Here is a 14,544-nt window from a genome sequence, read left to right as displayed (position 1 = left end):
CGCTCAGGATGATGTGGCCATAAGTGAGTGATGTGTCCAAAAGTGGGCTATTTAAAGAATACTCCCATGAAAGCGTGGCACAATGCCTAGGTCTGGATTATTTGGGGTCTGGCACGCTCAGGGTGGTGTGGCCATAAGTAAGTGATGGAGCCAAATGTGGGTTACCTAAAGAGCACTCCCAGTCACATGTACAGTGCCTTGCGAAAGTATTCATATTCATACCCCATTTTCTTATGTTGCTGCCTTATGTTAAACTGCTTTATATATTTTTTCACATAAATTTACACTCTATACACCATAATGACAAAGCAAAAACAGAACTGTTAAAACTTCGTACATTTATTAAAAAAAAAAAAAAAAAAAAAAAACAGAAATATGCACACTGCAAGTATTCATACCCTTAACTCAGTACTCAGCTGAAGCACCTTTACAGCCTCAAGTCTTTTGGGTATGATGCAACAAGCTTTGCTCATCAGCATTTAGCAATTATCTGCCATTCTTCATTCTTCACCTCTTACCGTCTCAAGCTCTGTGAGCTTGGATGGGGGCAGACACACATTTTAAGGTTTCTCCAGAAATATTTGATTGGCTTTAAGCCCAGGCTGTCCACAGAGTTGTCTATAAACTACTTTTGCTGTGTGCTTAGGTTCATTGTCCTGTTGGAAGGTGAACCTTCTGCCCAGTCTGAGGTTCTGAATGCTCTGGACTGGGTTTTCATTAATGCTATCTCAATATTTTGGTGCACTGCGCTTTCCTTCTACTCTGACAAGTCCCATGAGGCTGCAACCAGCACACTTTACGTTTTGGATGGTATTATGCAGGTGATGAGCAGTGCTTGGTTTCCTTCAAACATGAGACCAAAGAATCTTGTTTCTCACAGTCTGAGGGTCCTTTAGGTGCTTTTTTGAAAATTCCAAATGTGTTTTCATGTGAGTCTTGCCACACCGCCATATCGCTGGAGTGCTACAGTGCTATTTGTTCTTCTGTGTCTTTCCTATCTCTGCATATGATAACAGAGCTCAGGTCACCAGTCTTAACCAAGGCCCTTCACCATTAATTGCTCAGTTTGGCCAGGAGGCCAGTTCTAGGAAGAGTCCTGGTTGTTTCAAACTTCTTCAGTTAAGACTACATGCTTCTGTGAACCTTCAATGCAGCATTTTTTTTCTTTTTTCTTTCTTTTTTTCAACTCTTCCCCAGATGTGTGGCTTGATGCAATCCTGTTTCTGAGCTCTTTAGGCAAGTTTTTTTACCTCAGGGCTTGGTTTTTGCTCTGATATGCATTTCCAAAGCATAACCATTCAAATGAAATTGGCACAGGTTAACTTCACTCAAAGTGTATTATCATCTACAAGCAATATGAATGCTCCTGAGCCAAATTTCAAGCATCCCAGATAAGGGTATGAATACTTATGCAATGGAATCATTTAATTTTTTTTTGTTGTTGTTGTTGTTGCTTTGCCATTATGGTGTATGGAGTGTAGATTGATGTGGGGAAAATATAATTTAAAGCAGTTTAGCCTAAGGCAGCAACATTAAATATGGGGGGAAAAAATTAAGGGGTACGAATACTTTCGCAAGGCACTGTATGATAGTATAACAGCACTTCTTATGTTAAAACTTCCATTTTGCTTAGGCTAAAGAGTCTCTCTCGTTTTAGGGCTTTAAGCTTTTAAAGTTTAAGATAACAATGGATATAACTGTAAACAGAAAAGGCCATTTTGTCACACTAAAATATTCTTAACTGTGCAAATATAGTGTTAATGCAATGTGGATATACTTTTACAACTGCTTATTTTAAGGCTTATGGATTGGTTCCATTTACCTCTGTCAGCCTCACTGTCATGCAGCAAATGCCCATCAACTAAAGTTTGTCCATCATCGCGCACTACTTTTTCACAGAGTAATCCATACTTGACACCATTTCATTCATAAATTAGTTTATTGACAACAAACTCTCATGACAACAAACATTTTGTCCCGAGCAAGTTGCAAATTCCATTGGAATTGGAATACACAGAGAACGGTAACCCAAATCAAAGATTAATGCTTCTGTGGGCCAATTTTTATGCAACTTAGTTTGCATCCTCAGAGTTCCAACATCTTCGAAGCTTGGACCCCTACCTAGGATGTTCGTATACAAAGTGCCTTAAATTATAATTGTGGTCTAAGTGAACTGCTTGAGAAAGAGGCACGTCTTCAGCTGCTTCTTGAAGGCAGTGATGGTTGCAGTAGATTGAATGGAAGTTGTGTCTTCACAAATAGGGGAGGTTGTTTGGTCTGTGACTTCGGAGGTTGGACAGGTAGAGTAACGTCAATCTTTGTGAGAGCAGAGAATGAAAACCATGGCAGTGGATGCTTGTGGGGAAGAACTCTTAGCAGAAGTGATGCCAAAGCTATTGGCTGTCAGAAAGGTAGGAGGAACAACCAGGAGCTGGGAAGACAGCCACCAGAGGTTGGTCCAGGTAGCTGTTAATGGCACCAAGGAATAGCAATTGAATACAGACACAGAACAAGGATCTATCTATACATTTTTAATTACATGTACATTTATACATATAGCACATACTTTTATCCAAAGTGACCTACTATAGAGGAGCATAAACAATTTGTAACAGAGGCAACAATATTCACAGTATACAACGCCACATTTATTTAAAAAAGCTAAATTAGTGGCTTTGTATACTGTAAATATTGGCTCTGAGGCACATTGCTTATGAACCTCGAGTCGCTTGGATAAAACCATCTGCTAAATACATAAATGTAAATGTAATGCATAAATGTAGCCACAATCTATCTCTATAAACAACCTGCACAATGTTAAATAAGCACCTCTCAGCACCCCCATATTTATATGTAACATTCAGGTTTTAGAGTAAAAATTTGGGTAACTTAACTTACCGTGTTAATTTAGTGGTGTTCTGTGATCTTTCCTGTCTCTTGTCACTGAGTAATGTAAGGAAAAATTGGTAGTTCTGAATGTTGGTTTAGGGTTGGTGTGATCTGAGGTCCTCTGTGGGATTGGCGTCATCTTGAATCTTCATAAGAAGCCGGATCCAGACTGAAACTTGTGTAATCCTAGTTACCTCAGGATGTTCATGCCATGGCAAAACCAGAAAGCAGACAGAGAATAATTAGCGTAGCTGCTGTTCATAACATTTCAATCAAGGAATGATAGTGTGCATTTGATCAGATATAACTGGAGTACAAGGTTATATCAGGAATATATCAGGAAGGCTATTTTCAGAAATATATATTTCACCACAAGTTAAGGATTATTTTAGGTATTTCTGTATAGATATCTTAACGGAAAGAGAGATACTGCACCTTGTATTTGTCCTAGTCACACACCAACTAAAGATTTCAGCAGCACTGTTGTATAGTATGACGTTATAATAGCAATAGAATGTTCTGCAAAATAATTAACAATCCAGCGGTGTGTCCGTGATGGCGCCATTTCAAAGTATAATTAGCATTAATTAAAAACAACAACCATAATAATAATAATAATAATAACAGTAAAAGAGAGAAAAGCCAAAAATCAGAGGTTTTCTTAGTTAGCATCGACGGCTTTGTTATTTTTCTCTCAGGTTTATTCTTCTTTACTTCACATTAAGGCTGAAAGTTTGGATCCAAACGCAAGAGGGCAGCAGACCACTTACTGCGGTCATCACTGCAAAACAAAAGGCCTCTGAACCGCAAATGCTCCAAAACTCAGTTTCGTTTATAGTTTATTTTAAATAGGCTACTGTTTATAACAGTACCAGTTCAACAACAAGCACATTTAAACAAACCCCTGGACCCCTCTCAGCACGTACAGTGCAGATACATATACCCACTGACTGATCACTACATACAGACCTGAACAGCACAAATATACTTATGTACAAACATACACCATCTGGCACTTTTAAATGATAAAATAATATAAACAGACAAAGTTAAATATAAATATACAATCTGTCAAATTTCATGCAGGGGTTTAACCCAAACACAATACAGTATGACTCTTTATGTACAGTAGGGCTGCACAATTATGACAAAAATCATAACTGCTGATTATTCCCTTGAAATTTTAATTGCGATTATTAATTACGATTATCACAATTTACATTGAATGATGTTTAGAATAGCTTTATACCATTGTTTGAAGCAACTGCATGACACATTTTATATATAGTTTCTTCTTTAAATATATATATAAAAAAAAATAAATGAAAACAAAGAGGAAAAAACAAACAAACACAAAATACACACACTCTTAAGAGAGCAGTATAATGTATGTGGATTTTTTTTTTTTTTTTTTTTTTTTTTTTTTGTAATTGTGCCTTTGAATGATTACATAATTGTGGCATCTGTAATTGTAATCACGATTAGAAATTCGATTAATGTACAGTCAGGGTACATGGGATGGGACACCCTTGGGTTACCAGCTCCAGTTTTTGTGCTGCTCTGTGACCTATTCCACTGCCATTTCAGCAGCAAGATAAGATGCTGCTTCTGCACCAGACATTTATTTTTAATAATCCATCTACAAAACCTTTCCTGAAACAAAGACAAAAATAACAGAATCCTTAATGGCATTAATTTTTTGTATGTGTACCTTTGCATGTCGAAACTATTATTAAACACCCAGCTGAATTAATTTTAGACAGACTGGTAAACTTTTACATTAAACATCAAATTGAATTACTTTAAGTCTGATTTGTAAAAGTTTACATCTATCATTAAAAAAGCTTTCTCAGGGCCTAAAAGATGTCCATTTACTGTCAGGTTTGTAATTATCCACACAAAGGGAACTTTTTTTAAGAACTACTATTTCTCAAGATCCCTCTCCAATTTCTGTCAGAAGATCTCAGAATCGTTGCCAATTTTCTAAAGAGTTTTCCCATTGTCTGCGCTCTCAGAGGTCCATTGTTTCACTGGGAGCTAATTGCTCCACATATACAGGAGGTACCTGGATCACTGCTTCAGAAAATTGTTTCCTTCAGAAAAAGCTCAACCTTTTGATTATAGGTTTGAGAGGCAATCCTAAAGGAAATAGTTTCCAAGATACCAAAAGACAAAAACTAAAAAGATCCTTTGTATCAGCACTGTTTTTGTTTGTTTACTGTAAGCCTGCTCTTTTTATATTCTTCATGTCTTTTTGACGTCACTTGCAAATTTCCATTTACCACCAAAAATGTTAGACATTCCCACAAGTACAATGTCTAGACTGCCTTTTCATTATATTATATATGGGTTTTTATTCCAGGGAATACTTCCCACCATTGGTTCATCATTCAGTGACTATTTTTAAATAGGTATAATACGCATTACTTATATTCCAGTTTAACAGAATTTTGAAGCAGGTGTTTGACCGTTTTTGTTTCTTAATGAAATTATAGATGGGATTTATGATGTTGAGATGAGATTTTAGTGTGGATTATGCTGTCTGATGTCATACAAATTGCATACAAAAATCGCACTGGATTATTGCAATTAATGCTGAAAGGAATATCTGGAAACATCTTGTTTCACACTGGCACACTAAAACAAAATATGTGAAATGTGAATATTTGGTGAAATGTAACTTACTTGTATACAAGTACGGTTATGCATGCCCCACCCCTAAATGAGAGGGCATGCAAATACATTTACAACAGCTACTTACAATAACAAAAATAGGTGTTTGTACATATTCAAATGAGGTATATATAATCCGCACATCTCCTCGCCGCCAGGTGCACAGATCAGTGCACATCTCTACAGTAGCCTAGCCATGGTGTCCTGCATCACAGACTGCATTGAAAAGCCCATCCGACTTTGTTTTGAAAATGTCGGTAAATTCATAGGGCTCCACCCGTGGTGGTTCGTCACTTTTCCGCTGGCGGTGTCCGCAGGTCTCGGAGGAGGATTCTACTTTCTGAATGACCTGAAATCCAACGACATAGTGGAGCAGTTCACACCGACAAACGGTCGTGCTAAAGTGGAGAGGCGTTTCTTTCAAGAAACTTTTCCACAAATTGACTCTCAATTTTCAATTATACGATTGAACACTGACGGGGTTTTTGCATCTTTGATATTCTCCTCTCAGACAAACATACTCAGTGTTGCCGCACTAGAGGAGATCATCCGCATAGATGGAGAAGTTAGAGGAATCACCGCAACTCGTGACGCACAGCAATTTGAGTTTTCGGATATTTGCGCAGCTGTGAACGGATCGTGCAACTCTAACGTAATGCTTGATATTTTAAATTACAATGCCAGCAACATTCATTTAGTCAATATAACGTATCCTGAGTACTGTCACTCTGAACTTAGTTGTATCCACATGGGAAATATCATTAGTAAGGTGGAGGTGGACAACAGTGGAGTTGTTCAAAGTGCCAAAGCAATGAGACTTTTCTATTATCTGCAAGAGAGCAATAATACACTGGAAGATGCCTGGCTTCAAGAACTGGTAGACTTGCTTTCTAATGTAACGACCTCTGAAACAGAAGTAAGTATCTTTGTAGTCACTATTGGTTTGAATCATTGTGTTAAAAATTTGTAAATGTTTCCCAGTTTTGAATCTTCTCATACATTCCTTGTAAACATACCCAAATTCAAGAATTACTATAATGCTACATGAAAGATTAATCTGGTGAAATTTAAAACAACATGAGCTCAGTCATGAGAACTTTTTAACTGTCAGTTTCCTAAATTATGGAACACATTAATGTTGCATAATATTTTTGCAAGTCACATAAAAGTGCTTCATCGTTTGCATATTCAGGGGAGAAAAGTGCACTTCAGCCACACTTAAGACATTGCATCATGTGTATACAATCAAAGGCCATTTGCAACATTTTATGAAATGTTTTGTGGTGAGCTATCTTTATAATAAATGCCAACTGGTTTAAGCATTCTTACATTCATTTTCTGTATCTCATAGTGTGATTCTTAGTCTAATCAATCTTAAGTGTGTCACTAAATGATAATTCTTTTCTCAGGTATCGTATTTCACATCCATGTCAAGACAAAAGGAGTTTGAGAAGAGTACCCAATCTGTCACTGAACTTTTTGCAATTACTTATTTTCTTGCCATTTCGTTTTCAATAATATCTTGCCTGAGGTTTGTGTAATACTGATCATGAACTTTAAAAAAAATCTTTAAGATTGCAAATCTGATATTAATTGTAAATAGTTATGTATTATTTCATTACACTCAACAGGTTTGACAACGTGAGGAATAAAGCATGGGTGGCTTCTCTTGGAGTTTTCTCCACTGCACAAGCTGTGCTGTCCAGCTTTGGGTTGCTGTTACTCATAAAGGTGCCATTTGTTATTACTGTGGCATCTTCTCCATTCCTTATTCTTGGTAAGATAATGTATTTTAGAAAATTAGGAGTTCAAGCACGTAGCGTTGATACCCTATTGTAATTGATATAATGGCCAAGGATCAGCAATCTCCACGTAAAACTGATTGGGCAGACCAAACCGTAAGTTGTAGAGACGTGAAACTTGGAGGGATAATAGTACTTATAGCGTCTACTCTACAACGTCACCAAGGCTTGCCCCAGTTGGCCTGACGGGGGTGCTACAGCAATCAAATCTACTAAACCGCTCATAACTGCTTAATCGTTTGTCACAGGCTCAAGTGTCTTATGTCGTTGGAATCCTTGGTTCACTGCTTTTGCGAACCAATTCTAGAAGAAGTCCACTTCCAAACAAAAATTTACAGATAATGTACTCACACCCTTGTCATCCAAGATGTTCATGTCCTTCTTTTTTCAGTCATTAAGAAAACACGTTTTTTGAGGAAAACATTTCAGCGTTTTTCTCTACATAGTGGACTTCAATGGTGCCCTGAGTTTGAACTTCCAAAATGCAGTTTGAATGTGGCTTCAGATGATCTCAAATGCGGTTGTAAACGATCCCAGCCGAGGAAGAAGGGTCTTATCTAGCGGAACGATCGGTTATTTTCATTAAAATAATAATGTAAGTTCATGACAGTTAGGGTATGTCTAAAAAACTCCCATCTCATATTCTCATTCAACTTCAAAATTGCCCTATATCGCTGTTTTCCTATTTTTATTCTGGCCCTTTGATCTTTGCATGTTCACTTTGCAAAGACTGGGTCGTTACTTCTGCAGCGATGTAGGATGATTTTGAAATGATTTTTGAAGTTTAGGGAGAAAATATGATTGGAGTTTTTCGTCATACCTTAACTGTCTTGGGCCAGAATACACAGTTCAGGGAGAGCAAGACAAGACGAGCGTTTGAGATTAAAAAGTATTTAAATTGTATTATTTTAATGAAAATAACAGATCGTTGTGCTAGATAAGACCCTTCTTCCTTGGCTGGGATCCGCATTCAGGATCGTTTGAAGCCGCATTTAAACTGCATTTTGGAAGTTCAAACTGGGGGCACCATAGCAGTCCATTATATGGAGAAAACTGCTGAAATGTTTTCCTCAAAAAACATAATTTCTTTACAACTGAAGAAAGAAAGACATGAACATCTTGAAATTTTAGTTCTTTAATCAGAACCAAACCAGTGCAGGAAGATTCTTTAGAGAGTGAGGGTCCATAATTATCCAAAAAAAGCTGAACTTTTAACTCTCCATTGCAAAGGGACACCAAAATGTTTGAAAGGGGCATTTTTACTAAAACAGCTATAAGTTTTGAACGGAACGAACAAGATATCTTCGTCAAACTTACAACGCGTACGTAAGAGCTGAGCTTGGCCACTTGGTGGCACTATAAGAGGGGAAAAAACATAAAAATGGGCATAACTATGCAACCGGTTGTCCTATCGTCATGAAAATAGGTACACACGGTCCAAAGTGGTCTATAAAGACATTTGCGCATCTCAAAAAAATATGGCCACCATAGGCTGATGAACTTTGAGCACCTATTAGACAAGGTTAACGGAGGTCGATCAGACGTAACTCGGTGGGCCTGTTTGACTCATGGCCCTAAAGGTTTGTGAGAAATTTGAAAAAAATTGGCCACTGTGGGGGGGATTTTGCATTTTTCAAGGGCGCAAACCAGGGCTGCCCAAACCTGTTCCTGGAGATCTACCTTCCTGCAGAGTTTAGTTCCAACCCTGATCAAGCACACCTGTCTGTAATTATCAAGTGCTCCTTCAGATCCTAATTAATTGGTTCAGGTGTGTTTGATCAGGGTTGGAGCTGAACTCTGCAGGAATGTAATCTCCAGGAACAGGGTTGATCAGCCCTGGAGTAAACTATTGTATTTAGCATGGTTTTTCCACACATACGTACAATATTCGTATCATGCAATAGACCTCCTTGTTCTGAACAACTTTGCCTCTAGAACCACTGCTGTCAATTAAACCATTTGTTAAATGATTGAGAAAATGTAGAAATAAGCCCAAAACAAACAAAAAAATAACCTACTCTTGCAAACTAGTCCTACATTTTTTGCTCAGTCTGGGAAAAAACACTGCAGTGCAATTCTCTGGACTCTGTAGGTCAATAATTATCAAAAAAAAGTTGAAATTTACCCTTTGGCAAGCTGTAATGGGGTCGTTTAGAAAAGGGGCCTGTCCAAATATAACCAAAAGCATATAAAGCTGCATGGAAAACTCAAAACTTCATAAAACATTGTGAGCACATGTGATGTTGATTCTTAACAAGCATGCAAAGTTTTAGGGAGATCAGACCACAGCTGGTGTTATAACAGTCACCAAATCATTGATTATTTTTCATAAGTGCTTAAATGCCTTAAAGTGCTTGAACCATGGTAATTGCTGCTTGCAGCTATTGTTTATTATCTTTACTGTTCTGAACATATTCAACCCCACAATTGGTAGAGGATAATAACAGCAAGTTTGAAAATTTGTTACGGCTGTTCCACTGCACAGAAATAAATTGGTTCCTAACCTAAAGTGTTACCTAAATACCTATTTAGTAATACTGTACACAATCCCATTCTAAAGTGTTGCTGTATGTTATCTATATTTTATATTACAGCCAAAAAATATTTAATATTTAGAATATTTCAATTTACTGAAACAATTTTTCAACATTTTTAAGCAAAGCTCACTGCTAGTAGCTCACCTGGTATACATTACCTGATACATGCTACCATTTGCGGCAAAAAAAAATGCTTAATTTAACCATTTACATGGTTTAATACATGTACAACTGACTAATATGCATAATAAATATTTTCAGACATGGGCAGATTTTCAGTGCCAATATATAATGGCCATGTGACATTTAAGGGGGTGACACATCTTACCCCACTCGCTATAAGTCACATTGGATTACCCGATCAAAATGTGTAAACACAAAAGTATACTGAGCACTACATTTCACATTCTCCTCCTTACAGGAGAAGTGCACTTCCAGAACAAAAATGTACAGATAATGTACCCCCTTGTCATCCAAGATGTTCATGTCTTTCTTTCTTCAGCCGTAAAGAAATTATGTTTTTTTCAGGATTTTCCTCCATATAATGGACTGCTATGGTGCCCCGATTTTGAACTTCCAAAATGCAGTTTAAATGCGGCTTCAAACGATCCCAAATGTGGTTGTAAACAATCCCAGCCGAGAAAGACGGGTCTTATCTAGCGAAACGATTGGTTATTTTCATAAAAATAATACAATTTATATACTTTTTAATGTCAAATGCTCATCTTGTCTCGCTCTGCCTAAACTGTTTTTCTTATTTGGTTCATGACAGTTAGGGTATGTCGAAAAATTCCCATCTCATGTTCTCCCTCAATTTCAAAATCGTCCTATATCGCTGTTTTACCTTTTTTGTTAAGGGTGTTTGATCTTTTTTGCATGTTTGCTTTGCAAAGACTGGGTCAGAACTTCTGCAGCAATGTAGGGTGATTTTCAAATGATTTTTGAAGTTGAGGGAGAAAATACGATTGGATTTTTCAACATACTTTAACTGTCTTGAGGCAGAATACACAGAGTTCAGGGAGAGCAAAACAAGACGAGCGGTTGATATTAAAAAGTATTTAAATTTTATTTTTTTAATGAAAATAACCAATTGTGTCGCTAGATAAGACCCTTCTTCCTTGGTTGGGATCATTTACAACCACATTTGGGATTGTTTGAAGCCGCATTTAAACAGCATTTTGGAAGTTCAAACTTGGGGCACCATAGCAGTCCATTATATGGAGAAAAATCCTGAAATGTCTTCCTCAAAACACATTATTTCTTTACAGCTGAAAAAATAAAGACATGAACATCTTAGATGACAAGGGGGGTGAGTACATTATCGGTAAATTTTTGTTCTGGCAGTGGACTTTAACTGACAGATTTTCATTCCAAGATGTGAAACTGTTTTCTAGGAATCGGTATCGATGACATGTTTATCATGATCTCCAGCTGGCAAAGGACCAACATTCAAGACACGGTGCCAAAACGCATGGCTGATACCTACAGGGAGGCAGCCGTTTCCATTACTATCACCACCCTGACTGACGTTCTAGCCTTCTACCTCAGCTACGGCAATCCCTTCGGCTCTGTTCAGTCTTTCTGCCTGTATGCAGGCACGGCTATCTTGTTCTCCTACTTCTATAACATCACTTTCTTTGGAGCTTGTCTGGCTCTGAATGGCAGAAGGGAAGGGGCAAACAGACACTGGCTGACTTGCATGAAGGTCCCAGACGAGGTCCCACCAGGACGGTCTAAATTGTATACTCTCTGCTGTGTTGGAGGATCTTACGACCATAACACAGGAACTGAGGAGGAGCACCCAATGACACTGTTCTTCAGGAAGTATTATGGACCATTTTTGACAACAGTTTGGAGTAAAGCATTAGTCATTTTAATTTACTTAACATACATCGCTGTTAGTGTTTATGGTTGCCTGCAACTTAAGGAAGGAATTGATCTCAAGAACCTAGCTCTTGATAAATCATACATTGTCCAATATTATGAAGCTGAAAAGACATACTTTGATTATTATGGTCCAAATGTAATGTTAGCCATCAACGACACATTTCCATATTGGGAGGAGAGCAAACGCAATCAACTTGAGTTGTGTGTTGTACAGTTTCAAGAGCTGAATTTTGTAAAGAACTTGTCGACATCTTGGCTTCATTCCTTCGAAAAGTATGCCGAGGAACACAATAACAACATCAGCTCAGAAGGTCCATTTAAAACACATCTTTATCAGTTTCTGGACCACAAACCAATGCTCAAACAGGATGTCAACATAACCAATAATGAAATAACTGCTTCACGTCTGTTTCTTCAGACAGCTGTTCAAAATTCAACAGAGAAGATCATATTGAACTCACTACGGAAGACAGCAGAGAGCTGCCCATGTCCACTGTTGGTCTACCATCCAGCATTTATATATCATGATCAATATACAGTAATAGGGAATATCACTCTTCAGACAGTCATTGTGGCAACTCTAGTAATGCTGGTCATCTCCCTTGTACTGATTCCAAATCCTCTTTGTGCCTTGTGGGTGGCCTTTGCCATCACTTCAGTCATTTTGGGAGTCACCGGCTTCATGGCACTGCTTAACATTAGTCTTGATTCAATCTCCATGATAAACCTGGTCATTAGCATTGGCTTTTCTGTGGACTTCTCTGCCCATATCTCCTACACATTTGTGTCCAGTACTAAGCCTGATGTGAATGAAAGAGTTGTGCAGGCAATGACACACCTGGGCTACCCCATACTTCAAGGGGCTCTGTCTACAATTGTGGGTGTGGTTGTGCTTTCAGCTTCCAGCAGTTACATATTCAGAACGTTCTTCACCATTGTGCTCCTGGTCATTACTTTTGGGCTGCTTCATGGCATTGCTTTTATTCCAGTATTTCTAACTTTCTTTGGATTTTGCCACAAATTATGGCAGCCGCAACAATGAATGCTTTTTCTTCTTCTCATTTTCAATACAATTGTAAAATTAACATTTCGTTGAATAAAAAATATTTTAAAAAGACAATTTTTTGTAGTTACTTTTAAAGCACTTACAAGCATGTTCAAACTATAGTCAAACCAGATCTTCAAACATGTTGTTTTAAATGTCTTCCATATCATTTTTATCCCAGAAATGCACAAAAAGATGTAATTGTAATCAGACTAAGTAGTAACTGATTACATGTAATCTGGATTACATAAACAGATTCCAAAAATTAAGTACTTGTAGTTAGATCAAAATTAAATTACATTACCTTTTAAAATACACATAATCAAGCTACAGTTACTTTTTATGGATTACATGATCACATATTATTTACACAAAAGCAATAAATTCATTATTTATTGATTCTCCCTTTTTGTCTTTCACATTTTCCTGTCTAAAATAGCCTACTGCTTATATACAGTCAGAAAGTCTTCAAATTTTGTGGACATTTATACGAAGTTCAGTCATAACTCCACTGATATTCAGTCATATTGACCACTGATTTGCAAAATCATTTCATATGCAAGTTTTTTTTTTCTTAGGCATATATAAGAAGTTTTAACACTGCATCAACTACTGATGACATTTTTATTTGAATTATCACTTCAAAGTTATTTAACCATGTTTTTCTATGTCTTTGGAAGGCTTTTGTCTTTCAAAATGCACAAATTCACAAACTGTTTTGTCATCTGATCCTCTTTTACTTATTATATATACTTGAAGTACTTCTGAGATTTTAAAATAAATATTTTAATTAAGAATCACATTTGCATGTTCATTGGTTATCTGACATTGGTTATAGTCACATGACATGCAGGTAAACAAATAAAATATTTAATTTTTAAGTACATTCTTTATTTTGATTTTAAAATTGTTTTTAAAATGATTTGTTTTACTTTGACCTTTTTATTTTAACCTTGACGTGATACGTTTAATGCACTTAAAGTTGTTAACAAATGGAATATATTTTCTTACTCTTGTATTTATTTACTTGTATTTATGTCAATATAGTACAATATCCTATTTAAATCAAAGTGATAAATGAGTTGGGTCAAAAGTAATCTAAAAGTAATCAAAAAGTAGTCTGATTAGATTACCTAAAATGTGTAATGTAACAGATTACGAGGGGTTACTACAATTTTTGTCATGTACTTTAGAACCAGTAACAGATTACAATTTTTAAGTAATCTACCCAGCTCTGGTTGTAATTCTAAGACCAGCTGGATAGCAAGTAACTGTAACATGATTACAGTAACATGTAACCTGTCGATTGTCATTTTAATACGCTAAAATTTTTAATAAAAGTGATTTCTGTTCCTCCAATGAAAGTCTGTTTACCATATTTAATGTGTTTGTGCTTTTTTCAGTTAATTAGTAAGGTGAAACATTTAATTGAATTTCTTTCACAACCTAATTATGAACCTATTGAACTGTCAAAATGTTGGGTGGATGGATTTCAGACTTTTAATTTGGGCCAGTAAGCAACCACCTAGAACAACCAATTCCCACATATCAAAATACTAAGAAACACTCCTTAGCAATACACTGTATTATAACACCAACTTTTGCACTACTTACATTTTCTTTGTAAAATGAAGCATTTAGTTTAGACCGGTTTGGCTGTGTAATATGACGTTATTGCATGCAGAAGTTATCAGAGTACATGAAAATAACA

The 14,544-nt window shown here is 36.7% G+C and overlaps 1 protein-coding gene across 1 annotated transcript; it reads left to right on the top strand.

Moving 5' to 3' along the window:
- The first annotated feature begins 5,758 nt into the window (after window positions 1–5,758).
- LOC127177012 (patched domain-containing protein 3) lies at window positions 5,759–12,830 on the top strand. The gene is made up of 4 exons (XM_051128964.1): window positions 5,759–6,478; window positions 6,972–7,093; window positions 7,194–7,339; window positions 11,296–12,830. The coding sequence occupies exons 1-4, from the start codon at window positions 5,759–5,761 to the stop codon at window positions 12,828–12,830; spliced, it is 2,523 nt and encodes an 840-aa protein (XP_050984921.1).
- Window positions 12,831–14,544: the final 1,714 nt, after the last annotated feature.

This window comes from Labeo rohita, chromosome 2 (assembly GCF_022985175.1).
Source record: "Labeo rohita strain BAU-BD-2019 chromosome 2, IGBB_LRoh.1.0, whole genome shotgun sequence".
Taxonomy (NCBI): Eukaryota; Metazoa; Chordata; class Actinopteri; order Cypriniformes; family Cyprinidae; genus Labeo; species Labeo rohita.
This window is presented reverse-complemented; position numbering and strand designations above follow the sequence as displayed.